Raw genomic sequence first — 15604 nt, forward strand, 5'->3', positions numbered from 1 at the left:
CGGTCCGCAGCGACCCTGAGCGCGCGGTGCTCGGTGGAGTGGTTCCGCGCTGTGGTGTGGAGACAGAACCGAACTGAGGACGTGGCGGTGTCGGCGGCGCTGGAGCGCACGTCAGCGGAGCGGGACGGCGCCGTGGCGCGGCCAGAGATGGTCGTAGGCCTGGTGGGGAGACGAATCACAGGTATGGCTCAGGAGACCGTCAGGCTGCGGCTCGGCCCTGGTCACGCTCGGGTCTGACTGGCCGGCTGGGGTGGGAGCGCCAGGTGGTGGGTACGCCGCTGGGATTAGACACTTGGTGCAGCTGGGATAGGCCTCAGCCGGGATTGCCACAAGCAGAGGGTGGCATAGAGGTGTTTCAGGTAGGTATATCGGCTGAGATGCATGTCGGCTCGGCCCAGGAGCGGTACGTTTTGACCGGTTGCACGCAGCAGCCGATGGGGAGCGGGTGGGCTGGCTACGGCGAGGACCGGTTAAGGCTTGACCTGGGCTGGAGTTAGTCCACGGTCGAGGCTTGGCTACGACTAGGCTCGGCTACGTCTGAGGCTTGCCTACAGCTCGCTTCTCCTGGAGCTCTGACACCACAGGACTGATCACTCGCTGCCCATGTTGGCCCTCCGTCAGCTGCGGCGTCGTGCAATGCGGGCAGGCCGTGCCTGGTCTGGTGTGAGGCGGTCGGATTATGTCGACCCAGTTGGTACCGGCCGCCTGTGGCCTGAATTCTACGGCCGCGCGGCCAGTTTGCCGAAGTCTGACAGCCTGTTTGCCGGATTCATGGCCGCGCAGGGGCGGTGAGGACGGGTCCAAACGGGGCCAGGGCGCGCGTAGATGTGGGTCTGACACCGTCACCTGTGGAAACTCGGCGCCGACACGACGAGCGACCAGTCGTGTCGACTCATGAGGCTGATCTCTCCAGCATAACACGCCAGTCGCTTCCAGCGAACCGGCCAGCCACAGCCCACGAAGGAACTGCGCAGTGCGTAGGCTCAGCCTGGCGAGACCGCTTTCCTGGCACTGCATGGGTGGCTCACTCAGTGCAGCGAGCTCGGTGGTTCCGTGGTGCGATCGCAGACTAAGCCGGGGTCTGTCTGTCGGTCTGTCGGTCGGACCGGGGTTGTCCGTCGGACCGGGATATATCCGTCGGTCTGTTCTTCGGTCTATCCATCTGTCCATCCGTCGGTCTCTTCGTCGGTCTATCCATCGGTCCATCCGTCGGTCTGTCCGTCGGTCTATCGTTCGGTCTATCGGTTGGTCGGCCCGGGGTCTGTCTATAGGGCCGTGGTCCGTCCGTCAGTCTGTCGGTCGGTCGGTCCGTCGGGGCTGCTCAGAGCGTGGACAGGGTCACCTCGGTCGGCCACTTCTCGTCATCGATCCGCGCTGCTGCCGGTACCAGCTGTGTGCCACACGCGGCCCAGAAACAGGTCGCGTCGACGGACTAACGAGGCGGACCTGCAGCCGCACTGGCGATTGGTGACCGGTGTATTAGGTGTGGTTACTCAGAGATAGAGGCGGCACTGGGTTATGGGGGCCAAAGGGGCTGCTCTTGATGATAGCTCTTGAGGCTCTGGCGATAAATGTTCGACAAAAGGAGGATTGCGAGGCGAGGTTATACGCTCAGATATTGAGGTTTCATCTAGATAATCGACACGACAATGACTCGATCGACACAGACAATGAGTCAGAAACTTAAGCGTTGCAGTTTTTGGTGTTACCTATGTTTAAACTGAGAACTGGACATCATAGATCGGTGATGACACTTGCTTGGTCACGGCTTGCTTTTGAATATTTTGATGACGTCAAATTTGACATAAAGGATCATAAAATGACGATAATAATTCAAGTTTATTATAGAAGACAAAGCTTTCGATACATACAGTATCTTGATCACTGCCAGTGAGATGTAGAATATGATTGATTTTCGTCATAATCTGCATCTCGTTGACTGTGCTCAATATGCTGTATGTATCGAAAGCTTTGCCTTCTATAATTAATTTGAGTTATTATCGTCATTTTACATTATGACGTCATTTTCAAATCAAGCGCAATTACACTCGTGTGTTTGTATGCTCACCTAGTTATTCATGCACGCCAAAAGTCGTCTTTGAACATTCACACCGGACTCGTAATTATAAGTCAGTGTCAGTGACGGACAGGACAGTAGTTAGTCACTATAGGTAGGCAGGTCAGTGTGGTTTGTATGATCAGTGTAGTTGTCAAGCAGGACCTTTAGGTCAGTGCGGTTTGATGAAGGCCGTTGGCATCTACAGACTGAATCATTGTTTTTCTGCTTTGCGGTCGGCTCATGTTTTGAGTCATCTCTGAGCAACAGCACTGCACTCAGTCCGGTTTCTCAGCCGGAGCAATGTGCTCAGCCCTGTCTCTCAGCCTGCCTAGAGTCTCCCAGCACCGAGCCTTAGTTTGCAGATATCAGAGTTCTCAGAGTCCCAGCTGCAGTTTCTGTAGTTATCGCCGTCCTTTTGAAAGGGCGCCAGGGTATAGGCGTCATCCGGCAGAGCTGGTACCCAACTGGTCGTCATCGGTGACGGTCACCGAACACAGGCGATCACAAAATAAACATTAGGTACCTGCAACAAATGACTGATGCTAAACATGGATCCAGTGTTCATTGTTAAACCTTCTGTCTGTTCAAAATGTGCTTATATCACCGGTCTGTGTTTGAAGGCTTAGCGGTGCACGGTGCAGTTAGGGAAGAGCTTGCTGACGCTGGATGCCCTTGAGGCCCTACACAGTACACATACATCATCCTACCATAGCATAGGACCAAAAGAGGCGTTCTACCGTCCGCCACCTAAACAAGTGGTATTGTTCTGTGTATAATCCAGTTACATACCTCACGAAGTCCTTGTCAAACATCATCTTGTTCTCAGCGATCGCAATTTACGTTAGTTTTCGTGGAAACCGGACGCATATAATTCCTGTTAAAGAGGATTAAATTTTGTTCCATGACGACAGAGCGAAAACTTTTGTCAAATGTTGCATGAGGGTTGGTTTATAAAGACCTAGTAGGACACGAGCCCTGCCAATAATTTCAGCAGTTTTACAGAAGTCGTGCGCCGTTGCATATATTGCATATATTGCAAACCATTTATTAAAATGACGCCCGTGAAACGTTTTACTGCAGTTTCCGCAAAGGTAGGAAGCTCTGCACTGGTATAACTACATCACATCGTTTTGAAGCATGAGCCGTTAGCGACCCGACAATTTTTTTTAAAAATATATTTTGAGTCTCTAATCAGTGACCATGTGGTTTATTCAGTTTATTCAGTATAATAGCTGCCCTCTAAAAGCTCTTTGAGTAGAGTAGCTGTATGGGCCAAATGAGTGCCCAGTGGTTGCAAATGGTGTGTATTACGTAAGGCCTATTATGTAATGGTAGCATGTCAAAGCCAATTCACCTTACCTGTTATCAATGAATGTTAATGCAATTGTAAATGTGAGAAATCGGATAATCCTGATGCCCTGAAAAGTACCGCAAACAAGTGCAAGTACCTAGTAGGTATTGCAAATGAGTGCAACGAAAACTAAATATCGCAAATAAACTCCCGACAGCGATAAGTTTCTGATCTTAAGTGGAATATACATATGTACCTACTGCAGCGCTAGAGACGAGATAAAGATAAATCATCAATTATGTTCTCAGAGTTTCAAGACGACTTTTAGAGCACATTATCAAATGCTGATGGAATGTATAAAAAAAAATCATTCCTGGTTACTATGTCGATCGTCGAGGCCTGAGAGGCAGAACCGTCATTGCAGAACCCTATTGATTCGTATCGGAACTGCTGGACTCAGAAACAGAGCAAACTAATTGAAATACTGCATTGTGCATGTGATACTTGTAGGACATGCTTATTGCTTATTGCTTACGTACATATGTCTTCACGTCTAATGTCCGACTAGTGCCCTGATCTGACCCATGTTGATGCGTTCAGTCCCTAGCCGAACGCATTGATCGCCTCTGGTCGCCTAGCGTGCCCACGCGTGTCTGTCGACGCTATTTTGGTATCTCCCTATCTCTGCCTCAGTCTGCTGTGCCTCAGAGCTGCTGTGATGGTGCTGCCCTGAGCAGCGTCAAACCGCGTCTGATCCGCACAGGACTCCCCAGTTTCTAGTATCCTTGCTCCCCATTTCCCCAGTTCCCCCAGTATTAGCTCAATGTGCAGGGAGTGAGCTGTCCCGTCTTGCCACTAGCACCCACATGCATTTCCCGTGTTAACGCGTCTCTGCTGAGCTGGAAGGGGGATAGTCCTGTCCTGTCCTGTAGAAGCGCCAAGCGGACACATGTCTGCTGTGCTTTTGAGGCACTTGTCCGTCCGGCGTCCACCACCTGCCTGTTGGCCGACATATCCAGTGCCGAAGCGGTCAGTCAGTCCGTATTTGACAGCTCCGGTGAAGGTCGCCCCGTGAGTCGCGGGACCAGTTGCTGTGGTGGATGATGACACTTGACAGGTGCTCACGCGCTGCAAAGGTTTATGACAGAGGTCTACACACGACATGACGCTTTGCAAGAATTGTTTTACAATGATTTCGACAAAGATGGACCTAAGGCTAAACTCAGCTGTGGGTCGACTTTCTTGAAGCTTAGGTTTTGAGAACCTTGCAGTTTGCTTTCAAGGTTCAAAGCTGAATAACTTGTTTGGAAAAGGTAACTATGTAGTTAACTTTGTGCATGCTCACCTTTTCCATCAAACATCATGGAAGTCAGTCTGTAGATTATCCTTATCTGTAACTCCTGGGAACGTCCGCTTCGGCACACTTCGGCCCTTCCGCACACTACCTTACCAAATAGGGGTGTTGCAATCATGATTCACCGTGCAACAATGCATGTCTTGTCGGGGAGGGTTCCCGAACCACCCACCACCCGCTCACCATTCCAATCTTCCTGTGGGTCACGTGACGTCACCTCAGTTAGTGTCACCTAGGCTCTTGTCGAACCCTCTCTGCTAGCACGGGCCGTCGAACCCTCTCTGCTAGCACGGGCCGGCCCGCGGCGCCGTTCCTCGACGGTGAGTCGGCGCCGCCGCCGACGCGCGGACAAGGCCGCGCCCTTGGCCGGAGGACAGGCTCACCAGCTGACGGGGAGCACCGACCGCACCCCTCTCCCCTCTCCCTCCCCGGCACCAGCTGGTGTGGGTGGGAGGGGGAGTTCCGTGCTGGGTTACAGAGACAATTCACTGCGGGTTTGGAGGAAGTGAGTTGTGATCAGGGTCGGTTCTCAACGGAACTGTTTGACGGCCGGAGGAACAGAATCTTGCGGTCAATATCAGACCTCGAGGCTGAAGCCTGAGGTCATCTGAGGTCAATGTCCCGCAACGGAGTGAGTTGTTCACGGACATCCGGAAATTACTTGAACGACGTAAAATTGTGATCAATGCCAGCTGCAAATGATGCAATTGAATGAGGATTGATTATGGTTTCAAGCATAAATTATATATGATGTTCAATTTTTGATGCTTTAGGTAAATGTATCATTTTTGGGGTGCGGGGCAATATGGACTGTTCCGATAGGAACCGCAACCTTTTATACATACTGCCTTATGTTTGTTTTCTTGACCGTCCTGTGACCAGTGGGGCCAGTGCGCTTTGACAGTGCAGAACCTTTACGTCTTCTATGTATTATCTTAGTTTCCGTTTGCTTCACGGGTTACGACGATTGTATTCACTTCTCGGTCCTCATCGCGCGATTTTGGTTTTGTTTTGTTGTGTATGATAACCAAGCTGTTCGTTTCACCATTGAAAGCATAAATTAATTATGCGCTATTTGTCATTGTCTGCCTATCCTCGGAACAAATATCACCTCCGCCGCGGGTGAGGATTCTTTGATATTTCTTTCCCATTTAGTTGTGCTATGTCCGATCAATTTATATGACAGCGTTTTCTGTGATTGTTCAATTAGGCGTGATATTAATGGCTCATGGTAGGTATCGGCCGTGTCATATGACCGCAGACCGTGAAGTATCAATTCCATTTCCCCGCCGATTGGCCAACGCAAGATGTTACGTAAACACATGGATGGTTCAGGGTTGTCGAGCTGGCAGAGGAACCGTATGCGGCTATCAAAACAAACCGCTCTCTGTTCGCTGTTGGGGGTGTCGTTCAGGTATTGACAGAATTTTCGAACAGCTGAGACGGTTAGTGGATGTAAAGAGAACAGAAGACGGACAACCTTAGGTAGAATTAAAACGTTAGTACTGCTGATCTTCACTTGCCGCTATGCGGGTCTTCATTTGAGGCAGCGAAGCTACACCTAAATGCGAGACAAGACACGATGAATACGTTTGAGAGATGCTCCGTCAGCAGCTTGAAGAACCATTCTTATCGGCACTTCCTTAACGTAGGTGCGATCGGATCTCGCCAGTTACGACCATTGTGGCCAATGTTAGATGGTGATGGTCGCACTACTTTCCCTTCCAGACTCTCCGGCGCCCGTTGAGCGACTGATAAGCCGCTGACAGCCTATCTCGCGATGCAGCGGTGTCGCTTCTGCCGGTACGATTTGAGCATATTCGCAATGGACCGCTCGGGAAGGAAAGACAGCCATCACGGGAGGTGCAGTGGCGAGATAGAGGGACACATCGTCAGCTGTCCCTGGGTGAGGTCCCTCCGCCTGCCGGGCCATAGGGTATGGCATAAGACGCAGTATACTGCGTCTTCTGATCTGACAATAGGTCAACAGGCCTGCCCAAGAGTCTGTCCACAGAGGTTCTCTTCGGTTCTAACTGGAGGAATCTGTTCTTTAATCTGTCCCGCAAGCCTAAGAACATGCCCTGTCCTCGCTGCTCTCCCGTCGTGCTCGGCCGGCGGCGTGCCTCCCATGCGGCGCCACACCGGCACGCCCTACGCCAATAGCCCGGCGCCGACGAAAAACGTCAATTAGCGGCTGCCGGTGCTGCCATCTGTGGAGCGGCGTGGGAAGTAGACGCGGCCGGCCGGTCGTCGCGGGACGTTCCTCGCCGCTCGGACAGGCTAGGTGATGATCCACGGGCCACGGCGGGCGACGGCACGTCACGATGATGGGTGATGACGGACGCAGCTCGCACCGTCATCAGACGCTGAATGACGGCCGATGACGTGAGAAGGGTTCGCTTCAAGATCGAGATGATGATGAATCATACACTGAAAACACTTTGGAAGAACGTTAAGAACGTACAGGGGTATTTAGACCCCTGTGGGGTAAAATGTTATGCCACCGTTTTTCAGAACCTCCATGGTTCTTCACGTAGACGGCTTTGCATTCTCATCAAAAGAATCCACCCGATTCTTCCAAAGACTCTTATGAGGTTTAGGGTTTAAAATAAGAGCGTTCTTAGCACCTAGATAAGAACCCCAAAGGGTCTGTGAAGAAGTCCCTGAGGTTTATAGGGAAACCACCCTGTGTTCTGAATATCGGTTGTAGAACCCTTTCAGTTCTATTGCAATACCGCAAAATCCCCGTTCATTCGTCTATTGAACCTCCCATGCATGGCTATCGACCTGCGCCGTCACATCTGCTGCGCAAACACAGTACTTGATACACCTTAAAATGTATTACCTTCCTCTTTACTCTGAGCAATCAGTCTGCAAGTCTCCAGTCAGGAACAACCAGCCCGCAACCAGCCCATGCGATCAGCCCGCAACCAGCTCGCATTCAGTCTGCGATCAGCCCGCAATCAGCCTGCAGGAACGCTTTCCATTCGGCCGCGTCACTTGCCTTACACATCCAAGCCAAAGAACTCCAGGAGCCAAATATGAACACATTTTTAGCTTTAGCAAGTGGATGTTTTCACAAACACTGTATGTTTGCGCTATCGCCCATGTCAGCAGCCGGGTGGCGATATCGCATTCTCCCAAATCACATACAGTTTCTCCTTCCACCACCAGCCTCAAGCCAGCGTTTTCGACGATGTCGACGTCTCCGCGCGGCGCGCGCCAGGACGCTCTCCTCAGACTCCAGGGCCTCAATCAGAGCGGAGATGGCCTCGTCCCCTAGAATGAAGAGTCGGGCGGATGCGTTATTCAACAGGCAGGGAGTAAAGAAACTTAGATTGACTTCACAGACCATGAGCCTACTCCAAAAATAAAATAATGCACTTGACATATAAAGTGCAGTATAGATAAAATATTGCACTAATCAGCACGAACATATGTTTATTAAAATCAGCCAAATTTATACCTAAATCAATTGACCCCAAAATGGTAAGCTGATTCTATTCCTGGTTTATCTTCATTTGGAAGATTTGTCTAAATACCACATGCATAATTTAAGCTATGGGGCATTTATACAACATATAAATACTTACTGCATTGATTGGTCTTGCATATGAATTGTCTTCATCCAATGCATTCATCCATGCATTTGAAGAGCGTTGTGATATTGCTTATTATGGTCAATCACAAGTAATATAAATAATACACAACACTTGACAAGCAAAAAATTAACCTTATTTCAGTTCTTCAATATTTGATTACTTGCCATTCACCCAATCTTGCACCAGCCGCTCGTCACTGCACAAAGCGTGATCCAACGCGATCGAAAAATGGCGATCGCTTCCGGTGGACGCTAGAACGTGGTACCGCGGGCGTGGTCTTGATGAAAGCCATTACACTGATTAAACCACAACCCCTTCTTCTTAAACCCGATGCTAGTTCGTGCAAAACCTTCAAAGGGTTTATCTTTCGCGCGCTTGGTGTGACGTAATATCACGTGACTAGGGAGAACGAAGAAGAACCGGTGTTGGTCGAGTTGAAGCCCCCCTGGGGCCACTAAGATTGCACGCGAAGAAGCAGCACGTGTCTTCGGTCTATGTGAAACACTGTGTGTGTTCTACATGAACCAGACGTTCTGCTTCGCCTCTAAGCCAGTTTACCCTAATACCCAAAAAACCTAAGTGTGGAATATTTTAAGATGCTTTTGCATAACGTTCTTTCAACTTGTTTTCAGTGTACAGTGCCTGGCGGCATATCAACGTTGAGTTACACCTTGGGCACTTGTTGGTTACCTTCTGAATTAAATGAGCGTCATGTGATGCTTGCACGATATCACTGGCGAACAACTGAACAACTAGACAGCTTGGATCTTATGACCCAGTCCAACGTGTCTGCTTCTGCAATTGAGCTTTAACTTCTCCCTCGGGTGAAGTCTTTTCATCAGGCGCACTTGCGAGCACGTCCTGGGTCTATATGATAGGCTTGTCTTTTAGACCGTTTTTACTGTCCAGTGACCCGGTATAAGCAGCATTCACAACTCATTTTGTAACTGTTTATCATGTGTCCAGAGGTGATCGGGGCATGACTCAGGTGCACCACCGGACTTGAGTCAACCCATCGACCACTGACTCAGTGACTCGTGACCCGGCCTTATATAAAACTGACTCTTGTGTGGTGGGCGGCGGCAGTCAGGAGTCATTGCTCACTGTGTTACTGATTTAGTGAGGATCCTCTATTACATGCGTCTTACGTGTAGCTGTTGAACATAGTATTAGAGACCGCATCGCGGTGTTTACTGCGATACCTACTTTTTAGGCATATCCGTCTATATGTAAAAATGACCGGCCGAATGCGCCCTTCAGTTGCCTTTACAGATCCTCCTGCAAAAGTAGGACCAATAACTGAACATTTTGTCAGTTATCACATCTCCGTAATGTCTCATTTGCCTTTGAACGGCAATTCACAATTAAAGTGGTTTGTCTGTCTAGCTTATAGTACCTATATAGCTGGAGAAAGAGATGACCCTATGCTGAGTCATAAGCTGCAAAGGCTATCACCCTTGGTTTCTACGTAGTTTCTGCGATAGTTGCTGGTATATGGAGCTACGCAGCTTATTGGAATTGGGAAAATATATAAAGTTAAATGAAAAGGCTTATCAGCATTACCTGCCGCGCCAATCCAACAGACTTATCAGGCATTGTAACTTAATCTGCAATGGGTTTGCAGCTCTTATTACTTTTCTACATTATCTTTGCTGGTAGTAAGGATCAAAAGCCTAAGAGAACACCCATTAACGTGTTTTTAATTTCCATGTTTGATTTAAACATGAAAATTATTGTTAGTTTGCTTTTTCTTTTAGCATTTACATTAGGTGTCGGACATTCACATAACTGAACTGATCTCCCTGATGTTGCTGTAGTTATCCACCGATATCATTAGGTATGTACCATACGTATAATTATTTAATTAATCTGAACTTTGGGGGGTCTCCAATGCGTATACTGACCGCGCCAATGCGTGCACCAGATACCTTGCAGAGGTCAAATATCGAACACCAGACACCGCGCACGCGCAACGCCAACCAAAGTCCGCCGGTTGACATCCTGATGGCTGCGGAGTCGGAGTCAGAGTCGGAGTTGGAGTCGGTCGGAGTCGACAATTCTGCCTGGAGTCGGAGTCGGAGTCGGAGTCGCCGAAATCCTATTGACTCCGACTCCAGAGTCGGAGTTAACGCTGCACTGCACCTGTTTGATTGACGATACTGCGCTCGAAATGAGATTTTGTCGAAAAAAGACCACTTTGCTGTTTCAGTTTGAGACAAACGTTTTCAGCGAAAGAAGCAGAAGACGGTGAATTCCTCAGAACCTGCTTTTTAATTTTGCATGTTATTTTTAATGCATATTTGCAACGCAAAGCCCTGGAACGCACAAAGGATCGTTTCAGCCGTTTCAGGCAAGATAAAACATTTCCATTATGAACTTCAATCATACGCGTAGGAACGTTTTCGAAAGTGGGGGGGGGGGCAGGGTCCCAAAGGTCCAAAACCTAACCTACCCCCAAAATCCGATTTCTTCTCGGATTTCGGCCACTTTGTTTTCGCAAACATGCTCAGAGGTAAAAAAAAAATCGGGACAAAAAGAAAGAAAAAAATTGGTTGAAATTTCAGGGAGTCTCCCGTCCATAAACTCAAACTGATGGGCGCGTTCCCCTGTCCTCCGCAGCCGTTGGCACCCATGCAAATTCCAGAGGCATCCAGCAACTTTTTCATTACGAGCAAGCGTGAAACGTGCAAAGCGAGTCTTTTCAATATACCTATAAAAATCAGCATGAACGGCCCAGCTAGGCTCAGCCAGGCCTATAACGTTTTTAAGAGGTTTTATATCAGCGACCACTGCAACTGGGCTGATTGACTATCACTTATCAGAGGCCGGTGTGGGACTTTTAGACGGTCTGGGCCTTCAGAGGCCAGTTTAACCCTCCACGGCCCGGTCCTATAGGTTTTCTACATACGCGCTGGCCGAGGGGGCGGGGGGCGGGTACGACCCCCCTCGCCGTTTAGCCCCAGGTGGAGCTAGCGCGTCGCGGTAAAACGAGCGTGTGCGCCGTTACGAGACGCAGAGATCGATACCCGATTTTATGGTCCTAGGTCAACCGGTGACCTCTGACACCGTTCCGTGCTTCTATCCGCAGGATACTGAAATCCTTCTCCTCCACACCGCAACCCCCTCCGGGCTGGACAGGCAACTTTATCTCATGCGGGCTGCTCCCTTGGAGCGGCACCGCTGCTCCCGAGGGAGCGCACCCCGTAGCCGGGTGCAGTGAGTGCCTTGGGGCTGGGTGGCCTGTCCTCTGGACGGGCTCAGCCCCGGCGACTCACTAGGGTGCCTGCCCAGACCAATGTCTCCCCCTATATCCTATCATCCTTCCGGCTCTGAAATGGTCTCATTGGACCGAAAGGGCCTAACCCAACAAAACAAACAAAAACCGGTGACCTCTGAGGTCAGGTCAAGTGCCTCAAGGCACCGTTCCGTTTTTGGTGAATAACTTCGCAAAAAATGGCCGCAGAGCCGCGATTTTGCCAGCATCGTGTTCGCCCCTGTCAGGCGCGTCGAATGATATACTTTTTGTTTGGGTGAGGTAAACTTAGGGTGTTGACCTCGGGTCACGGTCAGGTCGGCGTCCCCAGGTCACGAAATATGTCGAAGGAGGTCATGTCGCATATCATTCGATTCGGCAGGTCTTCTTGAGTCCATAGGTGGCTTTCCCGACTCGCTAGCTCAATTTGATCGGTACCTAGTTATTGACGAAAAACTAATAAGACCCTTATAACTTCATAAATGACGTCGCGCAAGGTCAACATTGCAAAAGTGACGCATCGAACCTTGCAAGGAGTGCATGAAATCACGATTCGGTGTGCTTGAGATAGTTGGAGATCGATCGTTCCCGGCGCCAGAAAAAGTTTTCAGTTTATCCCCATTGACTTATACCTAATGGTGAGGTCACGAAAATGACCTGACCTCATATGAACTTAAGGAAAAATTCGAGATATACATTATACAAGTTGAGAGACTCCTATTGGATACTAGGTCCTCCAAGGTTCATTTCCCTGTGAAATCTCCTCTGGCAGTGAGGGCGTTGCGAAGTTGCGACATCTGAAGACCGTGCAGAGGTTCACTTATGACCACATGGGTCAGTGACCTGATCTGACCCGAAAATGCGGTTGGTGTCAAAAGATCCCGTTTGATTCAAAGGTCAGGTATGCCAAGCTTCAGCTCTCTATCCCCGGCGTGTTCGGAGCTATCGCGAAAAAAAAAAACTATGGAGGGGCGGCACCCGCCCCCCCCCCCGGCCGGCGAGGGTTAAGGCCCTCAGAGACCAGTACAGGGCCTGCAAAGGGCAGGATGAGACCTTAAGATGCCGACTTGGGCCATCAGAGGCTAATGTGGGTCCTTACAGGCCAGTATGGGCCCTCAGAGGTCAGTGTGGGACCCTAAAATGCCGGCATGGGCCGGTGTTGGACCCCAGAGGCCAGCAGAAGACCCTCAAAAACCAAGATGGGCCTCAGAGGCCAGCATCGGGTCTTCAGAATCCAGTGCAAGGCCCTCAGAGACTAATGCGTGTCCTTACAGGCGAGCATGGGCCCTTAGAGATCAGTGTGGGGCCGTAACAGACCGGCATGGGCGGGACTTGGAACCTAGAGACCAGCGGAGGGCCCTCATAGGCCAAGGTGGGCCCTCAGAGGCCGATGCGGACCCTTGGAGACCGGCATCGGAACTCCGGAATCCAGTGCGGGGCCCTTAGAGGTCAATGTGGGACCCAAAAATACCGGCATGGGCCGGTGTTGGAACCCAGAGACCAGCAGAAGGCCCTCAAAAACCAAGATGGGCCTCAGAGGCCGGCATCAGGTCTTCAGAATCCCTTGCAAGACCTCATAGGCTAATGTGGGTCCTTACAGGTCAGCATGGGCCCTTAGAGGTCAGTGTGGGGCCCTAAAAGACCGGCATGGGCCGGCGTTGGACCCCTCAGGCCAAGGTGGACCCTCAGAGGCCGATGCGGACCCTTAGAGGCCGGCATCGGGTCTTCAGAATTCAGTGCGGGGCCCTCAAAGGCACCTAAAGGCTAGTCTTGGGACCCCAGAGACAGAAATGAGGCCACCAGAGGCCGGTGTGAGGCCCTCAGACGCCGGCTGGGCCCTTGAGGCCGGTTTAGGGGCCCTCAAATGAGGTCAATGTGGGTTCTCAGCGGTCAATGTGGTCGCTTGACCGCCACTGAAGGGCCCTCCGAGATCAGTGTAGGACCCTCAAAGACTGGTTTGGGAGCTGTTAATAGCTAGCGTGGGATTCTTGAGTCTCGTGACAATCGAATAAGGGCCAGAGCCCCATACGCCCATGGGGGCTCATTGGTTGTTTGGGGGGGGGGGGCCAAATGATATGATGGCCCCCTGATTAGCCTTTGGAGGGGGGAAGGGCATGGCCCTGATCCCCTCTGCGACCGCCGCTGCACTGAAAGTGGAAGGGGGAGGGGCAGAAACAGACATTGCTGGCCCCCAGCCTGTTTGAACCGAGGCTGAGGCACGGTCACCCTGGCCCCCAGCTAGAACGCCTTTGACGAACTATGCCGACCCCAAGCAGATAAGGTCAAGCGTTGGTCGTTTGTATACGCATTCTCGTGCACCGTGCTAGTATTGTCTTAGCATTGTCTATACCTTTTTAGTGCTCGCTGTCCCGCGCCTCGTATTCAACAAAATGCTGTCACCAGGACTCACAGTCTTGTCTCTGATATGGTTTCCTTCATTGAGTGAAGGAAATTGCGGTCAATAATGCTGTAGAAACAAAAAGGAATCCTCATTAAAGGGCAAGCTGAATAGTTGTCGAGTTACCGGGTGGTAGGTTAGGTACAGACAGACACTTAAGTCAGCAAAAAGTGGGGGGGGCCAGTTAACATTGCTGGCCCCCCTACCTCCGAAAGTGGGGGGGGGGGCATGGCCCCCCGGCCCCCCCTGTTCCTACGCCTATGACTTCAATATCACGATATGCTTTTTAATAGAACCGTCCGGAGTCGGAGTCGGAGTTGGAGTTGGAGTCGAAGTCGATTCTTGAAGCCGGAGTCGGAGTCGGAGTCGGGGTCACCCTAAAATCCATCGACTCCGCAGCCCTGGGTTAGACATGATATCGGATCTGTATTTCGGGGTATCCGGACACCGGGCATGTATCCAGCGTATCCGCTATTCGAAAGAAGCTCCGGAGAGCTTCTGCCGCCAGATGTCCAGGGCCGAGGGAGGCAGTGTATGAAGGAGCTGACCTAATGAACTCACATCATTCCGAGGCGGTCACATCTCACGGGAGCCGCCAACCACACCGTGCAAAGTACAAACATGTCTCCTGCTGTAGAAACACCTGGGTAGGGTAGGGTGGGGTAATTTGAACATGTGGGGCAATTTGAACATAGTGTGAATAACAGAAAATTACGGAAAATCCATAAGTGGCATGACAATAAGACCAATGAGAGAAATTATCGTAACTAAAAGGGCTATCATATGAACGGGTTTAAAGTTTCAGGGAATGAAGATGTTGATGCACAGTGTAAAAATTCAATTTCGCAAGGAAAAACGCCTAACAACACGTCATTCCAACTTCATTGCAGCGCGAAATCTTGCATTGCTAGCGCCTAATACGCAACGGCTTTTGTTGTATAATGACCTAATCAGTGCCTTCAATCCAAGAAATTTGCTTTTGAACCCTGTTTTTTAAAATGGCAAAATAACTTTTAGCGTGGGGTAATTTGAACATAGTGTGAGAATTTGAATGAAGACAGGCATAGCTCCGAAAAAACAACGCTCCCAGTTTTTATTTTTGCCAATATTTTCGACCCAAGGCAGTAGCAGATAAGTGATGCCAGTTTTAGAAAATTTACGTCTAATATCCGTCTAATGTCCGGCATTTTTGTTGATTTTCCGTCCAAAAATGTTTAAGTCAACTATTTGTCCAAATATGTCCGAAAATTATGCAGCTATCAACACTCAAAACCGTCATTTATATTGCTTATCATGTAATTTTACCAGCCGAAAAGTGTTCATTATATTGAGAGTTTAACAAGCTTTCCATTCGCCAATCAATGCTATGCACGATTACTTTATAAAAAGAGCTGAAGTGTAGCAAGCCATCGTCCAATGTTGTCCAGTCTGCTACCTTTGTCCAACCAATTCCGAATTGGACATTGGACAAAAACAGAACTCCAAATGTCCAGGTTTCGATTGGCACCACTTTAACAGATGTAGTACGGTTGGGAGAGTTTTTATCGAATAAAAATGATAGACGTTCTGTTAATTGAGGAGGGGCGAATTCTGTCAACTGACCGGTGTGCAGCGTGCAGATATTGGTACTCTGCAACTGTTATTTTT

The 15604-nt window shown here is 49.9% G+C and overlaps 1 protein-coding gene across 1 annotated transcript in view; it reads left to right on the forward strand.

Annotated features, from left to right (window-relative positions):
- Positions 1-15604, forward strand: part of LOC122376863 (nascent polypeptide-associated complex subunit alpha, muscle-specific form-like) — a 27272-nt gene continuing 11668 nt past the window's right edge. The window contains exon 1 of the mRNA XM_043356833.1: positions 1-181. Within this exon, the coding sequence (XP_043212768.1) occupies positions 148-181 (34 nt within the window). The 5' untranslated portion in view covers positions 1-147. The remainder of the gene's footprint in view (positions 182-15604) is intronic.

This window comes from Amphibalanus amphitrite, unplaced genomic scaffold (assembly GCF_019059575.1).
Source record: "Amphibalanus amphitrite isolate SeventyFive unplaced genomic scaffold, NRLGWU_Aamphi_draft 002355F_arrow, whole genome shotgun sequence".
NCBI classification, from domain to species: domain Eukaryota; kingdom Metazoa; phylum Arthropoda; class Thecostraca; order Balanomorpha; family Balanidae; genus Amphibalanus; species Amphibalanus amphitrite.